This window comes from Somniosus microcephalus, chromosome 2 (assembly GCF_052327205.1).
Source record: "Somniosus microcephalus isolate GS21.2 chromosome 2, FLI_Smic_1.0, whole genome shotgun sequence".
In the NCBI taxonomy this organism is placed as follows: domain Eukaryota; kingdom Metazoa; phylum Chordata; class Chondrichthyes; order Squaliformes; family Somniosidae; genus Somniosus; species Somniosus microcephalus.
In genome coordinates this window covers 303,209,929-303,236,190 of record NC_140988.1, presented here as the reverse complement: position 1 = coordinate 303,236,190, position 26,262 = coordinate 303,209,929, and the positions used below count along the sequence as shown (strand labels likewise).

General features: G+C 44.8%; 1 protein-coding gene across 2 annotated transcripts in view; it reads right to left on the bottom strand.

Annotated features, from left to right (window-relative positions):
* Positions 1–25,314, bottom strand: part of nol6 (nucleolar protein 6 (RNA-associated)) — a 136,704-nt gene extending 111,390 nt beyond the window's left edge. Inside the window, exons 1-3 of one of the 2 annotated variants that reach the window (XM_085973893.1) lie at positions 25,144–25,314; positions 20,279–20,515; positions 17,568–17,684 (exon numbers count right to left, since the gene is read on the bottom strand). In XM_085973893.1, coding sequence (XP_085830019.1) covers positions 17,568–17,684; positions 20,279–20,515; positions 25,144–25,191 — 402 coding nt within the window. In that variant the 5' untranslated portion in view covers positions 25,192–25,314. The remainder of the gene's footprint in view (positions 1–17,567; positions 17,685–20,278; positions 20,516–25,143) is intronic. The other variant, XM_085973890.1, reaches the window with a different exon arrangement.
* Between the last annotated feature and the right edge of the window lie 948 nt (positions 25,315–26,262).

The following is a 26,262-nucleotide window of genomic DNA, read 5'->3' as shown; positions in this document are numbered from 1 at the left end:
CGAAACTCCCCTCGGGAACCGGCGCCTCACAACTTGAGCCGTCTCGAGGAAATACCCCCAGTGCCTTTTCATTCCGCGCGGAGGGGTTTCCTGTACGGGCTGCTCCTGCACACTCTCCACTTTGCCATCTTCGTCTACCGTCCGGACACGCCTTGGCGTGGCGTCTTGCCGACTGGCGGTGGCGGAGGTCCCCAATGGAGGGCTCTCTACGCGGGAGTCCTCCCTTGTTCCATCGGGGACTTGGCCTGGAGGGTGTTGCACGGAGCGGTCCCGTGCAATAAGGTTTTAAGTAGGTTCACGGACTCCCAGGCCGCCTGCATTTTTTGCGGCCTGGAGGAGTCCGTGTTTCACGTTTATATGGAGTGTGAGAGGTTGCAGCCCCTCTTTCACTACTTGAAGGGGCTGCTCCTCGATTTTTGGTTGCACTTCAGTCCCACGCTCTTGATCTACGGTCACCCGGTGCGGAGGGGAGCGGACAGGTTGGAGGACCTCCTTGTGGGCCTGCTCCTGGGCCTGGCTAAAAGAGCCATCAATTGGTCCAGACAGCGGGCGGTCGAGGGGGTCGTCCAGCCGGATTGCCTGCCTCTCTTCCGCAGACATGTTCGCGCCCGGGTGGCCCTGGAGATGGAGCACGCGGTGTCCGCCGGCGTGCTTGAGTATTTCCGCGACCGGTGGGCGCCGCGGGGACTGGAGTGCATTATCAACCCGGAAAACCAAATTTTAATTTGATTTGTTAAGTTTTAAACATAGAAGATAGGAGCAGGAGTAGGCCATTCGGCCCTTCGAGCCTGCTCCGCCATTCAACGAGATCATGGCTGATCATCCAAACCCTAGCACCCGGTCCCTACACCGACAGCCATCCCACACAAGCCTTATCCCCGTAACCCCGTAATCCCACGTATTTAATCCCCCCTAACACTAAGGGCCAGTTTTTTATCATGGCCAATCAACCTAACCCGCACATCTTTGGACTGTGGGAGGAAACCGGAGCACCTGGAGGAAACCCACGCAAACACGGGGAGAATGTGCAAACTCCACACAGACAGTTGAACTTTTGTTTATTTACAGTCCAATTGGGTTTTTTTTTGGGTCCAAATAAAAGAGTACCCTCTGTTCAGTAAATACCTGTTATTATTGTTCTCCTGCAGTCCGTGTATTATTGATACTCGGACACTACATTGGCGACGAACAGGTTCGAACTCATCTGCAGTACTGCATCACCTCACGGGGATCTTTCCGAGAAGAAGCTTCTTGGAGGTCGAAGTCAGAGCAACGGGCGTCGACCGCGGGCCCAAGGATCCATCGGAGTTCGGAGAGTTGCAGGAGAGGCTGTGGAGAGCTGGGCTTGGCTCCCCAGTCAAGGTGTTCCAGCAAATCGTGCTTGTAGCAGGTAGTGCGCTGACCCTTCCGGACTGCAGCGGGCTCGAGCTCGGTCGAGCGGCTCGGCAAAGGGGCCGTGCAGCGTCGTCGGGAGGAAAAGAGAGAGAGGGTGGAGCGCACAGGGCGCGGTCGGTGCTCAAGAACCGGGCAGCGTAATGAAAATAAAACAAGGGGAAGGAAAAGTGAGACGCGCCGAAGCCGCGGGTCGCTGCCATTACCCTGCAGAACGCTAGGAGCAGCGTGGCAGCAAGGGGAAGAAGGAAAAGCGCGGGAGGCGCCATTTTATTCCATTGGGGAAGAAGGAAAAGCGCGGGAGGCGCCATTTTAATCCATTGGGGAAGAAGAAAAAGCGCGGGAGGCGCCATTTTAAATCACCCAAGATGCCGAAAAGTGGCAGTATCACTGCTTTCGACAACGAGGTAGAAGACTGGACCACGTATGTGGAAAGAATTGAAGTGTACTGCAAGGCAAATGAGGTGGCCGATGGAAAGAAGGCCTCGGTATTATTAAATTTGATGGGCGCGAGAACGTACGGCCTATTGTGGAATTTAATTACCCCAGCTAAACCAATGGAGAAGTTTTGAAGAGATTGTTAATATCTTACAGGAACACCTAAACCCTACACTGCTGCTGATAGCAGAAAGATTCAAGTTCCATAAAAGAAACCAGCACAAAGATGAGAGCAATGCTGACTATCTTACGGAACTACGCAAGTTATCGAAGCACTGCCAGTTCGGAGCAGAACTGGCAGACACCTTACGGGATAAGTTTGTCTGCGGGCTCCAAAGTGAAGGAACCCAGAAACGACTACTTTCGGAAAAGGACCTGACGCTAGAACAGGCTTTCAGCGTGGCAGTATCCTACGAAGCAGCAGCACGGGGAGCTGCGGAAATACAACAGAAACCACAAGAATACAGCGCTAACGAAATGGCGTATGGAGCAGAAAAGTGCAATCGCTGCGGCAGAACAACCCATGATCAGAAGGACTGCTGGTTTAAGGACAAAGTATGCAGGCAATGTGGGAAAATGGGACACATAGCAAGAGTCTGCAGGTCGGGAAAGAAAACCAACACTACAAGAACTACTAAGGAAAAGTACAAGAAAGTAAAGAAATTGACAGACAGTAGTTCAGAAGATCAGGAGAGTGATAAGGACTCCGAGAGCAGGAGACTAAGTTGTCTAAAGTTACACAACGTGATCGCAAAGGAGGATCACCGAACCATTTGGGTCACCGTCATGATAGCAGGGTCCCCAGTAAAGATGGAATTGGACACAGGATCAGCCCTAACTGTCATGAATCGATGAGACTATGAGCAGCTATTCTCACACATACCCTTGAAGGACACGTCCATTGTATTGAAGACATACACGGGGCAAAAAGTCTACCCCAGAGGAAAAATAAGGGTGCCAGTTGAATACAACGGCAAGGAAACACAGAAACTGTATCTATATATACTACAAGATGGAGGACCACCATTATTGGGACGTGAATGGATCCGAAAAATACAATTGGATTGGCATTCCATTCAGGCGCTAACTGTGACTGACAAAAAGGATGATGACGTCACACCTGGACGACTGTCAAAAATTCTAACTGACGCGAAAGAGGTGTTCCAACAAGGACTTGGGACTCTAAAAGGAGTAACAGCAACGATAAATATCGAAGATAACGCAAACCCCAAATTTTTTACGGCCAGACCGGTACCTTACGCGATCCGCCCAGCCGTTGAAGCAGAGCTGGAGAGTTTGGAGCGTTCGGCTGTGCTGTCCAAGGTGGACTGGAGCGAGTGGGCCACACCCATCGTTCCTGTAATGAAGAAATCATTGAGCAGCACGCCTGGGGAGCCGAAGAAGGTTCGCATCTGTGGGGACTTCAAGGTAACTGTGAACCCAGTCCTGCACACAGTACAATATCCACTTCCACGGATAGAAGATATTTTCGCCTCACTATCTGGAGGGAAACGCTTTACAAGTAAAGTGAAGGGAATTAAGGGTTACGGGGAGCGGGCAGGAATTTGGACATGAGTCTCGGTTCGGATCGGTCATGGCCCTGTGGGTAGCGGAGCGGGCCCAGGGGCCGTGTAGCCTGATCCTGCTCCTATTTCGTGTGTCTAATTCTGTTAGATTCAGGAGATGGTTCTGTGATAGTAGATTGGCGGTTAGGATCAGATCAGCCATGATCTTATTGAATGGCGGAGCAGGCTCGAGGGGCCGATTGGCCTACTCCTGCTCCTATTTCTTATGTTCTTATGTAAAGATTGATCTGGCCCAAGCGTATCTACAAATGGAGGTGGAAGAAGCATCTAGGAAATACCTCACGATAAACACTCATAAAGGCCTTTACCAGTACAATCGACTGGTATTCGGGGTAGCATCAGCCCCGGCTATTTGGCAGAGGGCGATGGAACAAGTCCTGCAAGGGATCCCGGGGACCCAGTGTTATTTGGACGACATCCTGGTTACGGGCGAAAATGACAGTGAACACCTTGCCAACCTGGAGCAGGTGCTCACTAGATTACAGGAATATGGGCTACGAGCCAACCGCCCCAAATGCGAGTTCTTCAGGAGACAAATCTCGTATTGTGGCCACATGATTGATGAGGAAGGGTTGCATAAGTCGCCAGACAAGATTGAGGCTGTAGTCAAGGCTCCAGCACTGGAAAATGTGTCGCAACTGAGGTGGTTCCTCGGGTTGGTGAACTACTACCATAACTTCTTGCCGAATTTATCTACAATTCTGCACCCAATGAACGCCCTGCTGCAAACTGGAGTAACATGGAAATGGAGTGATGAGTGTAAGCGTGCCTTTCAGAAATGTAAATGCCTAATCATTTCAAAAGAAGTATTGGCCCACTACAATCCAACACTACCGATTCGGTTAGCATGTGATGCGTCTCCCTACGGCATAGGAGCGGTGCTGTCACACAAATTTCTTGACGGTTCAGAGAGGCCAATAGCCTTTGCGTCGCGCTCGTTAACCTCAGCCGAGCGTAACTACGCCCAGATTGACAGGGAGGCCCTCAGCCTGGTGTGGGGGGTGAAGAAGTTCAATCACTATCTGCACGGGTAGAAATTCACCCTACTGACTGATCATCAGCCCCTGGTCTCCATTTTTAACCCAAAGAAGGGCGTTCCGGTGATGACGGCGCAACGGCTGCAAAGATGGTCACTTTTTCTAGGGGCACATCAGTACGACATAGAGTACAAGGGTACAAAACAGCATGGAAACGCTGATGGGCTGTCGCGCCTACGGTAGAGGAAGCACCTGCAGCGGGACCTGTTGAGATATTCCATGCGACCATAGTCGAATGTCTACCTATTACAAACTCAAGTATAGAGAAGGAAACCCAGAATGACCCGACACTCTCTCGGGTCTATGATTTGACGGTGAAGGGATGGCCAGCACATGGCGACTCACTGTTGCCAGCATTCTCGCCAAGGAGAGAACAGCTATCAGTGTGCCGGGGGACCTTGATGTGTGGATCCCGAGTGGTAATTCCACCCAAGTTGAGAGATAGAGTGCTCAATGAGCTTCATGAGGGTCATCTGGGAGGGGTAAAAATGAAGAGCCTAGCCAGGGCGTTTGTGTGGTGGCCGGGAATCGATAAAGAAATCGAGGATATGACCAAGGGATGCACAGGATGCCAGAAGGTCCAAAACGCTCCACCACAGGCCCCGCTACATCCATGGGAGTGGCCCTCATCTCCATGGCAACGGGTACACATTGATTTTGCTGGTCCATTTATGGACTCAATGTTCCTAATCGCTGTGGACGCCCATTCGAAATGGCCAGAGGTCATCAAAATGTCCTCCACCACCACGGAGAAAACTATTGCAGTCCTACGGACCATCTTCACCAGGAATGGCTTGCCAGAACAGATTTGCTCCGACAATGGACCACAGTTTGTGTCCGAGGATTTCCGGAGGTTTCTGAGGAATAATGGGGTGAAACATTACACATCTGCCCCATATCATCCAGCCACAAATGGATTGGCTGAAAGGTTTGTTCAGGCCTTTAAAAAGGCAATAAAGGCGATGTATAACGACGACATACCACTACAACACAAGGTGGATAATTTCCTGTTTGCTTACCGGAATGCGACACACGCAGTCACCAACCAAGCTCCAGCCATAATGTTCTTCAACCGAAGGCTAAGATGTCGCCTGGATTTGCTCAAACCAAACATAAGATGAGATGTTGAGGATAAGCAATTCCAGCACATAAATGAGAAGCCAACCAGGAGCTTCAAGATAGGGCAACCAGTCTTGGCCCGCGACTACCGAACAGAAAAATGGCAGCCAGGAACGATATGCACACAGCAGAGACCACTAATGTACACAGTGGACGTTGGAGAGAGCATCGTGAGACGCCATGCTGACCAGATTCTAGAGTCACAGGAACAAGCCAAACACATACCACGAGCAGGTGCACCTGGTAATCAACCCGAAGTACAGATTGCGTCTACCTCAGAAGCAGTGGTATTGGAAGCTGACGAACCAACCAATGACAATGAGCCAGAATCAACTCCGCCGCAAGAACAGGATACTCGAGAAAGGCGCTATCCAGTCAGGATCAGGAAGCCTCCTCAAAGACTGAACTTATAAATGATTATTTCAGTTGATGTATATAGTACAGAGAAAATTGTAATTGTAATTAGTTATTATTTAGTTGTTAAATGAATGTTATGTACTGTTTATCTAAAAGGGGAGGAATTGTTGTGTGTGTACCTTTAAAAGAACTGATTCTATACTGCAGTACTGGCAGTGACCACCCCTGTATATAAAGCCATAGCAGGCTTCTGTACTTCAGTCTTAAGTTACCCTCTGTTCAGTAAATACCTGTTATTATTGTTCTCCTGCAGTCCGTGTATTATTGATACTCGGACACTACACTGCCAGACTGGGCCTGCAGCAGGTGGGGAGAAAACCAACACGAGGGAAAAACCTACTTGATGTCGTCTTCACCAATCTACCTGTCGCAGATGTATCTGTCTATGACAGCATTGGTAGCAGTGACCACCGCACAGTCCTTGTGGAGACAAAGACCCGACTTCACACTGAGGACACCCTCCATCGTCTTGTGTGGCACTACCATCTGTAACATTATGGCCCGGCATATCCCTCACTCTATCATTACCATCAAGCCAGAGGACCAACCCTGGTTCAATGAGGAGTTCAGAAGAGCATGCCAGGAGCAGCACCAGGCGTACCTAAAAATGAGGTGGCAACCTAGGGAAGCTGCAACACAGGACTATATGCATGCTAAACAACGGAAGCAGCATGCAATAGACAGAGCTAAGTGATCCCACAACCAAAGGATCAGATCAAAGCTCTGCAGTCCTGCCGCATCCAGTCGTGAATGGTGGTGGACAATTAAGCAATCAACTGGAGGAGGAGGCTCCATGAATATCCCCATCCTCAATGATGGCGGAGCCCAGTACGCAAGTGCAAAAGATAAGGCTGAAGAGTTTGCAACCATATTCAGCCAGAAGTGCGGAGTGGATGATCCATATCGGCCTCCTCCTGAGGTCCCCACCATCACAGAAGTCAGTCTTCAGCCAATTCGATTCACTCCACGTGATATCAAGAAACGGCTGAGCGCACTGGATACAGCAAAGGCTATGGGCCCCGACAATATCCCAGCTGTCAGGCTGAAGACTTGTGCTCCAGAACTAGCCACGCCTCTAACTAATCTGTTCCAGTACAGCTACAACACTGGCATCTACCCGACAATGTAGAAAACTGCCCAGGTATGTCCTGTGCACAAAAAGCAGGATAAATCCAATCCGGCCAATTACCACCCCATCAGTCTACTCTCAATCATCGGCAAAGTGATGGAAGGCGTCATCAACAGTGCTATCAAGCAGCACTTATTCACCAACAACCTGCTCACCGATGTTCAGTTTGGGTTCCACCAGGACGACTCAGCTCCAGACCTCATTACAGCCTTGGTCCAAACATGGACAAAAGAGCTGAATTCCACAGGTGAGGTGCGAGTGACTGCCCTTGACATCAATGCAGCATTTGACCGAGTGTGGCATCAAGGAGCCCTTGTAAAATTGAAGTCAATGGGAATCAGGGGGAAAACTCACCACTGGCTGGAGTCATACCTCGCACAAAGGACGATGGTTGTAATTGTTGGAGGTCAATCATCTCAGCCCCCAGGACATTGCTGCAGGAGTTTCTCAGGACAGTGTCCTAGGCCCAACCATCTTCAGCTGCTTCATCAATGACCTTCCCTGCATCATAAGGTCAGAAGTGGGGATGTTCGCTGATGATTACAGGGGGACACAGCAGCACAGTGGTTATGTTACTGGACTAGTAATCAAGAGGCCTGGAGTATTAATCCGGAAACGTGAGTTCAAATCCTGGAACTCTCTACCTAACTGCATTGTGGGAGTACCTTCACCACACGGACTGCAGCGGTTCAAGAAGGCTGCTCACCACCACCTTCTCAAAGGCAGTTAGGGATGGGCAATAAATGCTGGCCTTGCCAGCGACGCCCACATCCCATGAACGAATACATTTTTTTAAATAGCTGAACATTAGAGATGCAGAGTTAATAGGGCAGTTTTGTCTATTATAAGCGGTTGTCCATTTAATCCATGTTTTGATTGTCAGATACATCTGATGATCATTTCCTGATAGAAGATCCTGTAGATTAATATTATGCATAGGAATCAAAACAATAATCGCTCCTCTTGTTCAGACCACACACAAAAAACATTCAAGTACATATTTACTGTTGCCCATCCTTGCAGCACAGTGTGCATTATTCAACTACAGGGCCTATGCCAAAGAAAATCAAGATTACTCAGATGGAAATTGTCTCAATTGGAGATAACAACTGTTCAGTCAGATTTCAAATGACCCGATTCAGCTACCATCATGTCAGCTCCATCTGGGGCAGGTTCAACTGAGCGGCGACAATTGTTTGAATCTCCAAGAACGGGAAGCCTTTGCCAATTTTCTATCCCAATTATTTAATTAAAACAGGTGGTGTTGTGTTTAACTTATTCTCTTCTCACCCAGTTAAGCACTGCAGTGTTTTAAGATTTCAATCTTTTTATTTAAAAAAACACTCAGAAAAATATTTATATTGAAACACATAATTATATGGTCACTAAAGCAGATATCTAGCAATCGTTGTTGACAGGTGGTTTCTTAGCAGGGCCCCAGGAATCCAGTTATAATTCAAAACTTGAACCCATTACGAGATAAAGTCTACACAGGTGGTCTTGTTTTTAAAAAGATATAAAAAATATATGTACACTGGTCAAATTCAAAATCCACCACCCCACCCCCACCAAATAAAAGAATTGACAAATAGTAGTCAATCCTCTATATTCTGTCTCCAAACATTAAACCTTTACTGCCAGTGTGCTACTTATCTGATATTTTTTCCTAGAAATCCCTTGAAGTGACCAGTTCTGGAAGAACAGGTTAGTTTGAGAAATATAGCCTCCCAAACATAAATGTTCTTGTAACTTACAGCCATCCAACAAAAAAAGTTTGCTTGGGGAGGGAGTCAACACTCCCTGTATACAGTCACATATAATAAATTCAACCCACAACGCAGTCACACAGCACTTTGATAACCCATGCTGCCAAATTCCTAATCTCAGCTGTGGACAAGTGGTAAGAAAGCAGGCATTCCCCTAATGTTGTGGGGGGCGGTCCTGATTAAGAGGAGTCAGGGAGGAAAACAAATTGGAGAAAGAAATTTCTCATAACATCTTTCGGTGATGATTTTAAATAGATCTCCCTCCCCCAGCATTATAAGAAAAAGTCTTTCCCTATCCACACTCTGAAAACCATTCAACATTTTACAACTGGTTCACTAATGTCCTTTAGGGAAGGAAATCTGCCATCCTTATCTGGTCTGGCTTGTATGTGACTCCAGAGCCACAGCAACGTGGTTGACTCTTAACTGCATTTAACAGCATTACCATCGCCGAATCCCCCACCATCAACATCCTGGGGGGGTCACCATTAACCAGAAACTTAACTGGACCAGCCACATAAATACTGTGGCTACAAGAGCAGGTCAGAGGCTGGGTATTCTGCGGCGGGTTTCTCACCTCCTGACTCCACAAAGCCTTTCCACCATCTACAAGGCACAAGTAAGGAGTGTGATGGAATACTCACCCCTTGCCTGGATGAGTGCAGCTCCAACAACACTCATGAAGCTCGACACCATCCAGGACAAAGCAGCCCGCTTGATTGGCACCCCATCCACCACCTTAAACATTTACTCCCTCCACCACCGGCGTACCGTGGCTGCAGTGTGTACCATCTACAAGATGCACTGCAGCAACTCGCCAAGGCTTCTTCAGCAGCACCTCCCAAACCCACGGCCTCAACCACCTAGAAGGACAAGGGCAGCAGGCGCTTGGGAACACCACTACCTCCAAGTTCCCCTCCAAGTCACACACCATCCGGACTTGGAAATATATCGCCGTCCCTTCATCGTCGCTGGGTCAAAATCCTGGAACTCCCTACCCAACAGTACTGTGGGAGCACCTTCACCACAAAGATTGCAGTGGTTCAAGAAGGCGGCTCACCAACACCTTCTCAAGGGCAATTAGGGATGGGCAATAAATGCTGGCCTTGCAAGCAACGCCCACATCCTGGAACGATTAAAAAAATAACTTCTATTAATTCTCCTTTTAGCCTTTTCTGCTCCAGTGGTAATAGTCCCAGTGTCTCACGACTCTCCGCATAACTATAGTTTCCCATTCCTGGTGAATTAACATTGATCTTCACACCTACATGATTTCTTCACCACGAACTCCAAAAAGTGCAGAAGTCATTCTGTAACCAGCTATATTTGCATAAACCATCTTCATAATTACATGCTGCATGCAGTTTAATGTACTCAAGCCCCATAGTCAAATTTAAATGTCACAGATTAACAAAACAGCTATTGTTTGCTACCCCCATACACTTTCAGTTATCTCCATTAACATTACAAACACCAGCAAATATCTTCCACACTAGTCCCAATCCTAAACTCATGAATTTATGGAGCAGTCTAGTTTGATCTAGAAGGATGTTCTTGCCATGGAGGGAGTGCAGCAAAGATTCACCAGACTGATACCAGGAATGACATATGAAGAGAGATTGGGTCAATTAGGCTTATATTCGCTAGAGTTTAGTAGAATGAGAGGGGATCTCATTGAAACTTATAAAATTCTGACAGGATTGGACAGACTAGATGCAGGAAGGATGTTCCCGATGGCGGGGGAGTCCAGAACCAGGGGTCACAGTCTAAAGATAAGGGGTAAGCCGTTTAGGACTGAGATGGGGAGGAATTTTTTCACCCAGAGAGTGGTGAACCTGTGGAATTCTCTACCACAGAAGGCAGTTGATGCCAAATTATTAAATATATTCAAGGAGTTAGATATATTTCTTAAGGCTAAAGGGATTAAGGGATATGGGGAGAAAGAAGGGACAGGGTACTGAATTTGGATGATCAGCCATGATCTCATTAAATGGCGGAACAGGCTCAAGGGGCCGAATGGCCTACTCCTGCTCCTATCTTCTATGTTTCTATGATCCTCTTCTAAATTTCATTCCAGGCAGCAATGTTACAACAACTGCACACCCATAGTTATTCACAAGGTGGAAAGAGACCTGTACAGGCCAACAACTATAAAAACAACGCAGCTAGCCTTTATGGGCACTAATCTTTACTTCTGAACACAGCACTGCAATAGGAACAGAGCACAAGATTTTCCAGTATTCAATCCTCATAGCACTGATAGTCTACTTTGATTCTGACTAATATTTCTGACAAGGAAGACTTGCTGGCGAGATGCAGGTGCCAACTCAATATCTGCTGTTGATGAAACAAAACGTTATTCGACAGCATAATGTCATGAAATTGCATAGGTCAGAAATCTGATTTGCCTTTCCATACAATTTGCCACCCACTCATATTTCTACTCTCCGCCCAGTCAGTTTACGATCTTAGTCAAATTACACATATGGCTGGGATTACCCCGTGACAGGTTTACTGTAAAACTTGATTTGTTTAGAAATCAATTTTTCAATGTAAAAGTGTTTAACTTCATTAACTTAAATTTATCAGTACCGTAATTGACAGGTAGAGATTGGTATCCTAATTCAATTTTCCATTGTGCAAAGCTTAATTAAAGCCATTACTCACTCAATAGAAAATGTATCAATCCTTCAAGTTTTTTTTTCCCCCCAGCAAGTCAACACCAACCTTAAATTATTCATCAAAAGCAGGCATTTACAGCACTGCTCAGAAAAATTATTACCATCAGTCAAAAGCTCTCCTCATTCACAAAGTGTAATTAGCTTTGCTTCAGTAAATCTGTCTTCCAAAGATTCAGCTCCTGTACTTTCTCCTGAGTAAACTTACAATTATAATGATGCACAAATGCAGAGAAAACAAGAAACAATTGTGTAAAGATTAAGTAAGAAACTTTTACAAATACCTTGTTAGTTAAAAATAAATTCAAAAAAATAAGCACAATAAAAAAAAGACAAGGGTATGGGTTTGAACCCAATTGAAATTGATGAATGAAATTGCAAGCAATTAAGAAAGCAAATGGTATGTTGGCCTTTATTACAAGAGGATTTGAGTATAAGAGTAAAGACATCTTACTGCAGTTATATAGGGTCCTGGTGAGACCACACCTGGAGTATTGTGTACAGTTTTGGTCTCCTCACCTAAGGAAGGATATACTTGCCATAGAGGGGAGTGCAAAGAAGGTTCACCAGACTGATTCCTGGGAAAGGGGGCTTGCCCCATGAGGAGAGATTGAGTAGACTAGGCCTATATTCTCTAGAGTTTAGAAGAATGAGATGTGATCTCATTGAAACATACAAAATTCTTACAGGGATTGACAGGGTAGATGCAGGGAGGATGTTTCCCCTGGCTGGGGAGTCTAGGACCAGCGGTCGCACTCTCAGAATTAGGGTTGCAAAGGGGTGGAAAGTTTCCGGTAAATTTCCGGTAGCTTTTCGGAAATTTTCCACGGGATGTTTAGCTTGGGAATTTTGCCCAAAAAAAGCACATGCTAGCATAATACTGTTTTTTTTGTATTTCTTTCATTTTTTTTTCACCACAGGTCCTCTCTTAAAATTACTAAGAGATGGAATCTTAATTATTAAGGAATTTCTTAATCAATATATGTTTATCTTCTTACTTGGCTTGTTTTAATAATTACAAGTTTTGTGTGTGACTGTGAACAAATGTGTCCTGATTGGTTGGATGAGTGGATGAGCGATTAGCTCCCTCTATTGGTGATGTAGCGTCGTGCGTGCACAGGTCATGCTTCCATCACATGGAGCATCAGAAAAAATTTACTCACCCTGTTGCAATCGTGCTGATCGACCGCAGTTCGACACAGAGACGAATGCCCTTTATTTCTCTGCATAGAACAATGCCACGTCTACCGTCAGATGTGTGGAAGCATTTTACCCTGGGCATTAAAGATGGAAAGACTGTGCACATGTGCAAACACTGTACAAAGCCATATGTAAAGAATGCCACAAAGATGCAGCAGCATTTGTCCAAATGCAACAACTTCACTCAAAGCTCACAGCAGTCAGCCCAGAGTTCCTCTGCTTCCATTCAAGAAGATGATGGTTCACATTCAGCATCAGGCTCCTTATCATCAGCAACTCCTGGCCCACTTGGAAGGTTCTTTGATACAATGGATAACCATAGCCAGAAGAATGCAGATGAGTGCCTTGCTCGAGCTGTCTATGCGACAGGCTCACTCCTCATGCTCACAGCCAATGTGTACTGGAAGAGATTTTTCAATGTTATTCGCCCTGCATACTGTCCTCCCATCAGACATGCTTTGTCTACTTATTTGCTGGCGGCTGAGTATAACAGAGTGCAAGGAAAGCTCAAAGAAACAACAGAGATGGCAGACTGTGTTGCAGTTATCTCAGATAGGTGGTCAAATGTACAAGGAGAGGGCGTCATAAACTACATCGTCTCCACTCTTCTCCCAGTGTTCTTCAAGAGCACAGACACGAAGGACAACAGACACACAGGCACATACACTGCTGATGAGCTGAAAGCGGTCATCAACGATCTTGGATCACAAAAGGTCTTTGCAGTAGTTACTGACAATGCTGCGAATATGAAGGCTGTTTAGGCTCAAGTGGAGGAGGCCTACCCTCATATTACGTCTATTGGGTGCACAGCTCATGGGCTCAACCTGCTCCTCAAGGACATCATGGGTTTGAGAACCATGGAAACACTGTACAAGAGAGCCAAGCAAGTTGTTAAGTATGTCAGGGGAAAACAGGTAGTTGCAGCAACCTACAACTCCAAGCAAACGACAAAGAACAAGAACACCACACTGAAGCTGCCCAGCAACACTAGGTGGGGTGGCGTTGTCATAATGTACAACAGCCTTCTGGAGGGCAAGGAGTCACTGCAAGAAATGGCAATATCCCAGTCTGGGGATATGGAAACCATCATCAAGAAAATACTGCTGGATGATGTGTTTTGGGAGAGAGTGGTTAGCAGCCTTAAACTACTCTCACCAGTAGCATCTGCAATTGCTCAGATTGAAGGAGAGGACGCTGTCTTGTCAGATGTTCTCAGGCTTTTTGCTGATTTAAAAGAACAAATCAGCATTACCCTACCCACATCCCTGCTGCTCAAAGCAGAGGAGAAGGCAATTGTTCAATTCATACAGATGCGTCAAGAATTTTGTGTCAAGCCGATTCATGCTGCAGCATACATGCTGGACCCAAAGCATGTTGGGAGACCAATACTTTCTGGAGAACAGATCAACAGCACTTAGTGTGATTTCTACCCTCTCACGCCACCTCAATCTGGACGTGGGCAAAGTTCTGGGAAGTCTGGCAAAGTTCTCTACCAAGCAAGGTCTTTGGAATGGGGACGGGATATGGGAATCATGCAAGTATATCAGTGCACATACCTGGTGGAAGGGACTTTATGCATCTGAGGCCCCGTCACCCATTGCATCGGTGATACTCAAAATCCCAGCTTCATCAGCGGCCTCTGAACGAAACTGGTCACTTTTTGGGAATACGCATACACATACAAAGGTGCGCAACAGGCTGACTAACAAGAGAGTGGAGAAACTGGTGGCTATCCGGGCGAACCTACAACTTATTGAGCCAGATACAGAAGTGTCCACCACACAGCTAGACAGTGACACAGAGGAGGAAATGGACACGTCAGAGCAAGAGTCAGAGAATCAGGAGGAGCAATGATGAGTAGAAGACACAGAAGACTCATGAGTAGAAGACTCAAAGGGACAAAATAAGGACAAATTACAGGCTAAATAAGCGGACACTCTTTTTATTTTATTTTAGATGGGTCTTTTTTGTGGGGGGTTCAATAAAGTTCAAAATTATAACCTAAATAAAGTTTTGAAAGCCTGTTTTTATTTGTATGGAACAGTATGTCTATTTTGATGACAAAGATAATATAAGAGTCAGAGACAAAAACCATCAGTGTGCAAAAACACTCAAAATTCCCATAAATTCCCATGGAAAGTTTCCTCTTAAAAATTCCCAGAATTTTGCAACCCTACTCAGAATAAGGGGTCGGCCACTTAGGACTGAGGTGAGGAGAAATTTCTTCACTCAGAGGGTGGTGTATCTTTGGAATTCTCTACCCCAGAGGGCTGTGGAGGCTCAGTCATTGAGTATATCGAAGACAGAGATCGATAGATTTTTGGATATTAAGGGAATCAAGGGATATGGGGATAGTGCAGGAAAGTGGAGTTGAGGTAGAAGATCAGCCATGATCTTATTGAATGGTGGAGCAGGCTCGAAGGGCTGAATGGCCTACTCCTGCTCCTATTTCTGAAAGTCCCCTTCTTTTTGAAAGTAGAGCACTGAATTGACAGCTTAAGAATGGGAATGCGGGAAATGGTTGGTGTCATAGTTGGAGGAGGAAGCAGACTGACTCTGCATTTGCTACACATGACCTGGGTGCCAAAAGTGTAAACATGTCCCATTCCTCAACAGTAGCATTCCTCAACCAGCCAAGCACAAATATTCCCAAAATTAAATCAACACCCTAAAATTGTATGAATCTTCAATACTAAACTAGGTATCCCCACCTATGTAGGCAGAGGAAAGAAAATAAGGAGGAAGAATTTCTCCTGGTAGCAGATTCAGAGTGATACTGGTGTCCGGGAGTCCTCACAACCACACTGGCTGCCTTAGTAGGCCAAAGGAGATAAAATAGGGGAAAAGTCTGAGGGGAAAATGTCGATTTTTTTAATATAAAAAGCGCTCAAATTTAGGATTAGGAAAACCACTCTATCTGCCACATCTCAATGTCTCACAGATTTCAGTATGAACTATGAACAAAACACAGGTCATAATTAGAGGATGTTTGCTTCGAAATTCAACTTGTTCTATTTAATGAACTCAGCTTAATACATTTTCTAAGTTTATAAAATACAAAATAAAATCTACAATAGGTCTACAAAGTACATTCTGTCACTTTCTCATAGAACACACCCAATTTTAAAACATTCAAAATAAATTTTAGCTGAATAAAGCTTTTGAAATTCAGCTCCAAGTTTTTCTTCAAATAATTAAAATTAAAACAACCAAACGGATTTTGTTATTGGGCGATAGAGAAGCATCTCATCATTTAGCTAATTTAAAATGCTACTGCTCAATTCCGGGAAGTTGTGCATTCTGCACATGGTATTACTGCTTTCAGCTAATAGTGTCAGTACCCTGATCAAAATCCAAGCCAAGGCTTTTGAGAGAGGAAAAGGCCTTAAAGTAAAAACTTCAATGAAGGTATTAAAAGATACAAAAAAGATAAGTCAGGTCAAGGGATAAATTTAATTGCACTATTATGAAATAGATAATTTTGTGAATTTTATTTTTTGTTTAAAGCCTTATTTTGGACAATAGGAAAAAAAGTGATTTGATCAGTTCTTCAAAAAACTGTGATCATGATACATTTACACATGCAGATAGGGTTTGGCATTATAAATGTTTATGTACTACTTTTCAATATTAAATGTTGATGTAAAAAAGGTGCGCCAAAATTGTGACACAGGAAGTATGACTTGTGGACAGGAACTGGACAAGATGACAACATACTGTATAGGTACACACAAGCCCAAAATAGCCAATCAGCATGAAATACCTAGATATTCATTCTGTAACAATGTGTACAGGGTAGTTTAATGATCCAGAGGGACTGAGCTATGGGAAGATGGATTTCTTATTCCTTCCATCCTGGGAAACCCCAGATCACGCTGTGAGGGGGTAGGGAGAGGAGCCACTGCTGGAGATTGCCTATCACTGGATATGTACAGGTGAAACAAAGTGAGGCTAGTCTCAGTGAACTGCACAACAGAGGAGAAGCAGTGGAGGAGGATGGTGTGGTCGACCATATCAAAGGCTGCAGAGAGGTCAAGAAGGACGGAGGGGAGGGATAATGTACCATGATTACAGTGACAGAGCATACCATTTGTGACTTTGGTTAAGACTGTTTCAGTGCTGATGCAGGGACAAAATCCTGATTCGAGAGATTCAACAGTGGACTGAAAAAATAAATCGCACATCCTTCTTTATGAGCATTTTAGAACTGGCAGTGGCTCCATTACCTTCCCCCTCAGTTGGGGAATAACATATAGTATCCTTACTTTTTTACCCAGCAACCTCCACCAGAGGTACATAGTTCAGGTGTTAGTAGGAGTTGAAGATGCATTCGATTTCATTCGTCCCACAGTTGAAATACTCATGTGTCCACATTTGACAAATAGCCTGCGCGGACAAAGCACCGTCAGCCATGTTCCCTATAGGCTGCGCGGCCCTGCACAGCCGGTGAGCCGGCTTTTAAATAGAAAAAATGCGCATGCGCAAAATTTTGAATGGCCCGTGCAGGCCAAAACAAAAATTCGAGGAACCATTGACTGTCAGTACTGAAAAATATACTGAGGCATGTGTCAGGACAGTAGAGCTAAGAAGAGGAAATCAGAGGTAAAAAATCCTAAATATGATAAAAAGTTACACAGGTATGTAGGCTACTCTTGTTTGAATGGATTTGTTGTAGAGCTGTGTAGAGTACTAGGTTATCAGATATGCGTATGTTACAAACTATAATCAATTTAATTACTCTCCTATAGATATCAACAGACATACAACATCTCAGTATTGTAAAAAAAAAAATGGAATTTGCTTACATTGACTTGCTTTGTTTCTGGTATGTTGCTGAGGAGATTATTCACTTCATGGAGAAAGGAGTCAATAGTCTTGCGTTTCTTTGCCTTCAATTTCACTTCTTTCAGAAGTTCCTCAATCTGTAAATACAAGGAATTTTGAGGAATATGGACAATAGATACACAAGCACTTTTACCACTTCAACAGTAACATATCTTACTGTTGACCTGCTTAAATCATCTTGACAATAACCCAAATCTTGCAAAGCTTCCAATAACTCACTGGTAAACATGATGCTAAATGTGTTATTACCATACTGACATGACAGGACCCAGGTTCAATCTCTGGGAGAACAAGGATAAGAGAGAGAAAACTGGAAAAGGAAATATCCCAAATCTTCAAAGTACTAGTGTTAATACAGTACTCAGCTATACAGAGTGCACACTATATCATCTGAATAAAGTTTAGGTGACGAGAGTGCAGACTGCATATGGGGGCACTGTAAAAGCCAAGGCACAGTGAGTACAATCCAGCATCGGCCCACCCCCATCACCCCAGCTGAAATCAGCTAGCCCAAGAACTTCCTTGGATGAACAGATCTGTACCACATCAGGCATCGCACTTGCATAGAGCTGCAAGGACCAGGAAATCCTAAGTTTGCTCTTCAGTCCGTGTCGAGTTAGCTGACCTCATCAGGGGAAGTCACATGGTAGAGTGTTGTCAGCAACCTGTGTTCACAAAAGGTGCTTCTTAGCTCTCTCCACCACCTTGACAATCACCCTCGGCAGGGGGAGATACAAAATTAAATTCAAACCGTCAGCTCAATCTGAAACATAACTCAATTCATCAGGAAGTCACTGAACTAATGTGAATTTTTACCTCTGTGGCTTAATATAAACACAAAAAAATGTTCAAATTTACTGGTCACTATATCGAAATAAAACCTCCCACTGTTATTACTTCCATTCCATATGACATCAGGCAGCTCCAATGTAAAAAGTGCGCAATTATTAACAAGAAAAATGTGTTTATAAAATTTAAATCTACGATGCTTTGAACACAAATTGGAGTTTCATCGGATGAGTGCACTCCCCAAAGCTTGTACCAAATTAATTAAAATGTTTACATCTGGCAGTTGCACAGATCATTTTAGTAACAGTAGGAGGATTTTTAATTGGATTTAAATGAAATCTTTAATTAAAGTAACTGTGAGGATGTTCAACTCTGAAAATCGTCAGATAGTGTGCCGGGCAGTCTGAAGAATTCAACACAGCAATTTATCCCTTTTAACAAATTTTATTTTATTACGCATTGCCTTCCTAATTTTAAGCTCCCCCACGAGAAGTTGTAGTGCTTCCCAAGCATTAATATTTTTGTTTAGTGAGAATCACCTTCCTCACAAGATGTAGCTGCAGAAGTTTGAATATAATTTCCTGTCTTTGCCCCGAAACAATGGATATCTTTAATTTGTGGTACAATTCTCTCAATGCACTGATAACATGTACATAGTTGATAAACTTCCTTCTAATAAAATCACTGTAGATAACAGCAGTTTTCATTCACTTCAGAACATTTTCATTTTGCTTGATCAACACACCATCAAGATGCACAAGCTCAGAGTACAGTGGGAAATGTCACAGTTGCAAGGGGTCAACAGCCCTCCAATACCTTGCCCAAGTGAATATTCTTCATGAATGAGTCTAGGCAACGTGTATTTACAGGATAATCAACTACTGATGATCAGTTAGGCTCGGTCCTGTCCTAAAATTTCAAAAGTGCTCCTGCAGCATGGATCACTGAATAATGAATGTGAACTAGGTGTGAAGGATCATCGAAGGTCTATACCCTTCCACAGTTACTGTCATTTCACTATATTGCACCATCCATCAAAATATTTAGTTACAATTTTTACTTTGCCATTGAGATAACTAGTGAACCACAATGTACAATAGCTCACGGAACACATTACTGTCCACTATGCCAATCAACAAGCAATGGCACCTTTTCTTCACAATGTAAGCACAGCTTCCCAAAGGCTTAGCAGGTAAGCCATACAAGTTCACAGCCCAGAAACAAGCCATTCAGCCCATCATGTCTGTGCCGGCTCTTTGATCTAGCAATCCATGAGCACTGGAATAGTCGAGTCTAGAGCACCGTCCATCAATATATTTATTTCCAATTATTACTATATCATCGGGCTAACTAATCTTTTATTATTTTAAAATGAGAAAAGTTATTCACCAATGAACTATGTGTTGCAACTGCCATGTATAATAGGCTACTAACATTGTGTTTCTGAGCCAAAAGGTCCCAAGCTCTGTATCTGCTGTGTAGTGCTAATTGATTTCAGCAGCAGTTGGCCACAGTATCCCTGGACTAAAGTTCCGGATCACTGCCTAGCAACTCCAGCTGAGAAGTGCACATATGTGGACACTGGGTAAAGATATGGTTGAACTGGCTGCCAGCATTCACTGTCTACACTCATGAAGAAGAATGAGCGTGGTACCAGAGGACGACAGCAGCCAGTTGAACCATACCCAAGTACGAGTCACTGCCTTCCGGAAGAGGAGAGAAAAATTAGGTATTTTTTAAAATATAGACACAATTTTTCAATCATCACATTTTGTGCTTCAACATGATAGTGGGTGGAGGTGGGGTGGGGGAAAATAAGTTTTACTTTTCCATAACAAAAATATTCAAACATCAAAAGTTTATATCATTAGTGGTGCAGTACCTGCATTCGAAGCAGAGTGGAATGAAAGAGATTCTCCGTTTCTTTCAGCTGATTGAGTTCTTCATTAGTAGGTGGTTTGTACAGCTCTCTTTTACTGAGTTTAAGAGTTGCTATCACTCCAGCATCTGTTTGCTTTTTTTTCATGACTTTCCTCTTCTTTCCAGACTTTTGACTCTCTTCAACTTCCTCCTCGTCATCAACACTACTGTTTTCATCATCTTGGAATTTTTCTAAATCCTTTAAATTCAAGCACAGAAGAGTCAAAGTACACTATAACAAGATACGTACTGTTAAATTAACAAAACTGCCGAGGGGGGGCCAACCTCCATCTCACGAGCCACATGCAGTTCTCTACAGCTATAGTGTGACTCTTGACATGTCTACGCCTGCCCATGTTTTTAATCCTGCCGGGAGTGCAGCAAAGGAGTGAACAGGAGACAACACTGCCACCATATGCACAAATTTTCAACATTCTACTGGGCTCTATAACAGGAAACAAGGCAAGGTGGAGGAGTCACTGCTGGTTTACTTTACGATCATTGTGACATTACATTTTTCAAGCTAATGGTGCAGTGTCACGGTCTTGACATCGGTTATCGGGAAAATGCTGGAATCCATTATTAAGGAAGTGGTAACAGGGTACTTAGAAAATCATATGATTAGGCAGAGTCAATATGGTTTTATGAAAAGTAAATCGTGTTTAACAAATTTATTAGAGTTTTTTGAGGATGTAAGTAGCAGGGTAGATAAAGGGGAACCAGTGGATGTAGTATATTTGGATTTCCAAAAGGCATTCGATAAGGAGCCACATAAAAGGTTGTTAAGCAAGATAAGGGCACATGCGGTTGGAGGTACGGTATTAGCATGGATAAAGGATTGGTTAACAGACAGAAAACAGAGAGTAGGGATTAATGCAATCGATCTACAACAACTGGTGGAACTGACAAAGAACAGAGGAAACACCAGAAGTGAGCTTCTCCCCAGAAGCTCAGATGGGAACCCTCCACTGCACTGGTTCATGTTCCATCATCATCATCATCGGCGACCACTCGAATTCGAGTATGGTATGTCCTTCATCAGTCATCTACTTGTGGGTCTTCAGGTGGCTGAAGAGGCCAATCCGAGATCCACAGACTCTACTACAGTGTGGGCATGTAAGACTATTGGTAGTGACTGGAGTATGGGTCTTCTTAAGTTGTTGTCTCTCCTTACGGTGCTGGCGTTTATCCTCAGCGGCATGCTGGAGATTCTTTTCATGTAGTGCGGCACCGATGTGGATGCATTTTCTCCAATTGTCTCTGTCCAGTGCGATTTCCTCCCAGTTATTAATATCGATATGGAACTTTTTAAGGATTACTTTGATGTTATCTTTGTAACGCTTCTTTTGACCACCAGGAGACCTCTGCCCTTCCTTCAACTGGGAGTACAGAACCTGTTTTGGGAGACGTGAGTCTGACATGCGAATGACATGTTCCATTGCACTGAACAACAATGAACTAATTAATCACATTTTCCAAACTTCAACTGAATATCACATAGTGAATAGAAACTGAAATGTAACAAGAGGAACAAGGGGAGAGGAGATAAAATAGGGTATAAGAATGGAGGAGAGAGAGAGAATTAAAGTAGGAAGAAGAAATGTGATTGCAGGAAAGTACAAAGTGAAAGTAGGAAAGAGCGAATACAAAAAAAAAAGAGGGAATTAAAGCAAGAGAGATGGGGGGGGGGGGAAAAGAGTGAATGAGGTAATTAGAGAAAGGGGATTGGAATGGAGGAAAAGGGAATGGGGAAACAAAAGGAGATGGTATAAGTGATGCGCTATCAATTACTCATAAAAGACTGAGAGTTAAGAGTGTAACTAAAGGCTTTTATTAACAAAAGAATGAAGGTCTGCCTCGAGTGGTCGACCGGTCCAGAAATACAAAGGGCTGGGGAGCAGTCACCTTTATACTAGGACTTGTGGGAGGAGTCAGCCGAGGCATGTCCAGGCATGTACACAGTGGAATACAAACAGTGGTTTACCACAATAAGAGAGTACAATCCAGATTTCAAGTAAATAGTTGGAAACAATGCGTGTCAAAAGAAAGAACTTGCATTTATATAGTGCTTTTCACGACCTCACGTTCTTCCCAACCAAGGATGTAGGGAAAATTCACATGGATGAGCTAAAATAACTGGCATGGTATACTTTAGTTTCAGTAATAATACTGGTAAACTTACGAGTATACACTATATTTAAAACATTTGGCTCTTTGTTGATAGTCACTTTTTCCAGCTTTTAAGCTATGTAATATTGCACACACACTTTCTCTCTCTGCAAGTTACCCTGGTTGAAATCCATGGTTCCTGCTCACTGAAAAGTAGGGAGGTTATGCTAAATCTGTATCAAACCTTGGTTACACCACACTTACAGTACTGCATACAGTTCTAGTCGCCATATTATAAAAAGGATATTGAGGGAGTGGTTGAAGCGAATAGTATAGATGCATTTAAGGAGAGGCTAGACAAGCATATGAGGGAAAAGGGAATAAAGGTTATGCTGATAGATTTAGATGAAGAAAAACAGGAGGAGGCTCGTGTGGAGCATAAACACCGGCATGGACTGGTTGGGACAAATGGCCTGTTTCTGTGCCATATAGCCTATATATTCCTATGAGATTGCAGTTGAGTAGAACAGAGGGATTTGCAACCAAAACTGGACACAGTACTCATGCTGTGGCCTGTCCAGATCACAGAATTCTGCTGTCTTGGTTATGTAGTTCAGCATTCTATTGGCTTGCCTGATTACTGCTCTGCTTGGATGGATGTTAAGCCTAAGGCTCCTAGATCTCTGTCAACCTCATCTTATTTTCCTTTGTTTAAGCAATACTTTGCACTTAATTGCCTTGCCAATGGTCAACCAACTCACATATTTGGCTTGTCTCATTCTCTAATTTCTGAGCTGCCTCTTTTGATTTCACTGCCCTTCCAAAGTGCCATCATCTGCAAATTTCACCAATTTGCATTTAGTTACTGAATCCAAGTCACTGATGTATATTACAAAAAGCACTGGTCCCAATACAGAGTCCCGGGGCACCACCACACATGATATCCCCCCACCTTGACATTACCCCTCTAACCAGTGCCCAACATTTGTGACACTTCAGCCAATTTCTTATTTAAAACCCAAGTTTTGTCCTGAATCTCCCAACCCCTATCTAGACAATTTCATTCACTTTGCCTCCAATTTCCACCCTTCCCTCACCTTCACATCGTCCATCTCTGACTCTTCCCTTCCCTTCCTCGACTTCTCCGTCACCATCTCTGGGGATAGGTTATTGACCAATATTCACTACAAGCCCACTGACTCCCACAGCTACCTGGACGACACTTCCTCCCACCCCGCCCCCTGTAAGGACTCTATTCCATTCTCCCAGTTTCTCCGTCTCTGCCACATCTGCTCCGACGATGCCATCTTCCACACCAGTGCTTCCGACATGTCTTCCTTTTTCCTCAACCGAGGATTCCCCTCTACCGTTGTTGACACAGCCCTCGACCGTGTCAGTTCTATCTCCCGCACTTCTGCCCTCACCCCTGCCCCTCCCTCCCGGAACCACGATAGGGTACCCCTTGTCCTCACCTTTCACCCCACCAGCCTCCACATTAAACGGATCATCCTCCGCCATTTCCGCCACCTCCAAAGTGAGCCCACCACCAAACGCATCTTCCCCTCCCCTCCCCTTTCAGCATTCCGTAGGGACCGCTCCCTCCGAGACACCCTAGTCCACTCCTCTATCACCCCCAGCACCCCTTCCCCTGGCACCTTCCCGTGCAAGCGCAGGAGATGTAACACCTGCCCTTATACCTCCCCCCTTCCCACTGTCCAGGGCCCCAAACACCCCTTCCAGGTGAAACAGCGATTTACTTGTACTTCTTGCAATCTAGTATACTGTATTCGCTGCTCACGATGCGGTCTCCTCTACATTGGGGAGACCAAACGCAGATCGGGTGACCGCTTTGCAGAACACCTCCGTTCAGTCCGTAAGGGTGACCTCGAGCTTCCGGTCGCCTGTCATTTTAATTCACCGCCCCAGTCCCACTCGGACCTCACCGTCCTTGGCCTCTTGCATTATTTCACGGAAGCTCAACGTAAACTCGAGGAACAGCACCTCATCTTCCGATTAGGCACTTTACAGCCTTCCGGACTCAATGTCGAGTTCAACAATTTCAGATCATAACCTCGGCCCCTATTACATTTTTACTTATATTCTTTATCCACACCTTTGTTTTGGTTCCCCCCCGGCTTTCCTTTTTTTTCTCTCCCACATGGCAGCCGTCTCCCATTCTGCCAGAACATTTCACACCTAATCTAGAGCTGTCTTTTGTCTGCACTAGTCCTATCACCATCTCGTCTCGTTTTGAATACCTCTTAATGTCTCTTCTCTTTTGTTCTCTCCCAGCCCGGCCTCTTAATCTATTTCATTCCCTGTGCCTCTTTAGTCTTGATAAAGGGTTTTGACCCGAAACGTTGACTCTAATTTCTCTCCATAGATGTTGCCTGGCCTGCTGAGTTTTTCCAGCATTTTCTGTTGTTATTTCGGATTTCCAGCATCTGCAGTATTTTGCTATCGCCCTATCTACCCACCCTCCCTTGCGCTTAATTAGTAACTTTCATGCGGAACTTTACCAACTGCCTTCTGGAAGGACAAATAAATACAAAGACTGGGATGAGGGGCACTGGCTGTTAAAGCTTACTTGGGCAAGATTCAACACGATGGCTTTAATAATGAGGAAAATGATTGGACGTGGGGGTTAAAACATCTGAAACTAGCGCACCTGAGTCACTGCACAAAGGTAGTTCAGATCAATAACACCAGTGCACATACCTGCTGCTCGGCAGTTTGCAGATCAGTTTCGTGTATCTTTCGCTTCATCTTTCCCCCTTGTGCTTTAATAAAGTTACAGGGTTTTAGCAGTGTCGGTAACCCAGGCTGCACATGTGCTGTTTTCACCCCCCTAGTTCCGCTCCGCTCAGTCAGTCCTGAGCCTTTGCTGGAGCCCCGCCTCCTGCCTCCGGCCCACCCGATTGGCCCGCCGCCCCGGCCCCGCCCCGCCCTGCCGCCACGTGGGGCGAGGCTCCGCACGCCCTGTGGCTCCCTCGGCTGTCAATCACCGCTACGTCCAACCTTTCCCCGGGAACTTCCGCCGCTAGCTCCGCCCGGGCGCGCGCCTGCCGGCCCAGGGTTTACGACAGAGTTGCGTCCTCAAATTTTGCGCTTTTTACGGCAGGGTGTTTGCTTGGAGCACTGAAATAAACGGGGCTTGCAACGCGCGTGCATCCGGGTTCGGTTTTAATCGTGTCTGCAAATTGCTCGTCGGTTGTGGATCAGGCTCTGGCAATGTTTGTGCTGCGGAACCTCGGCTCCTGATTGATTAGAAGGGAATGTTTATGATCAGTAAGAATGGCACAGCTTGCAAACCCGTCTGAACATTTGAAGCTGTGTTTGTTTAAGCGATTTGCATTTTTAAAAAGGCTATGTTTTCACTTGAGTGTCATGTTCCTGATCAGTGACACTTGGTAAGCATCGATATACAAATATTATTTTTCTGGAGATGTCTTTCTCCAGATTAACAGAATATCCAAAACCAGATTATCTGGTCATTATGCCGTTTGTGGGAGTTTGCTGTGCGCAATTGGCTGCCACGTTTCCCACATTACAACAGTGACTACACTCCAAAAGTACTTTTATTGGCTGTAAAGAGTTTTGAGACGTCCGGTGGTCGTGAAAGGCGCTATATAAATGCAAGTAACAACAGAAAATGCTGGAAAAACTCAGCAGGCCAGGCAACATCCGTGGAGAGAGCAATAGAGTCAATGTTTCAGGTCGGAAACCCTTTGTCAAGACTGAAAAAGCACAGGAAATGAAACAAAAGGCCAGTTTGGGGGCTGGGAGAGATCAAAAGAGAAGTGAAGAGACATTAAGACAAAGGGTTTCGACCTGAAA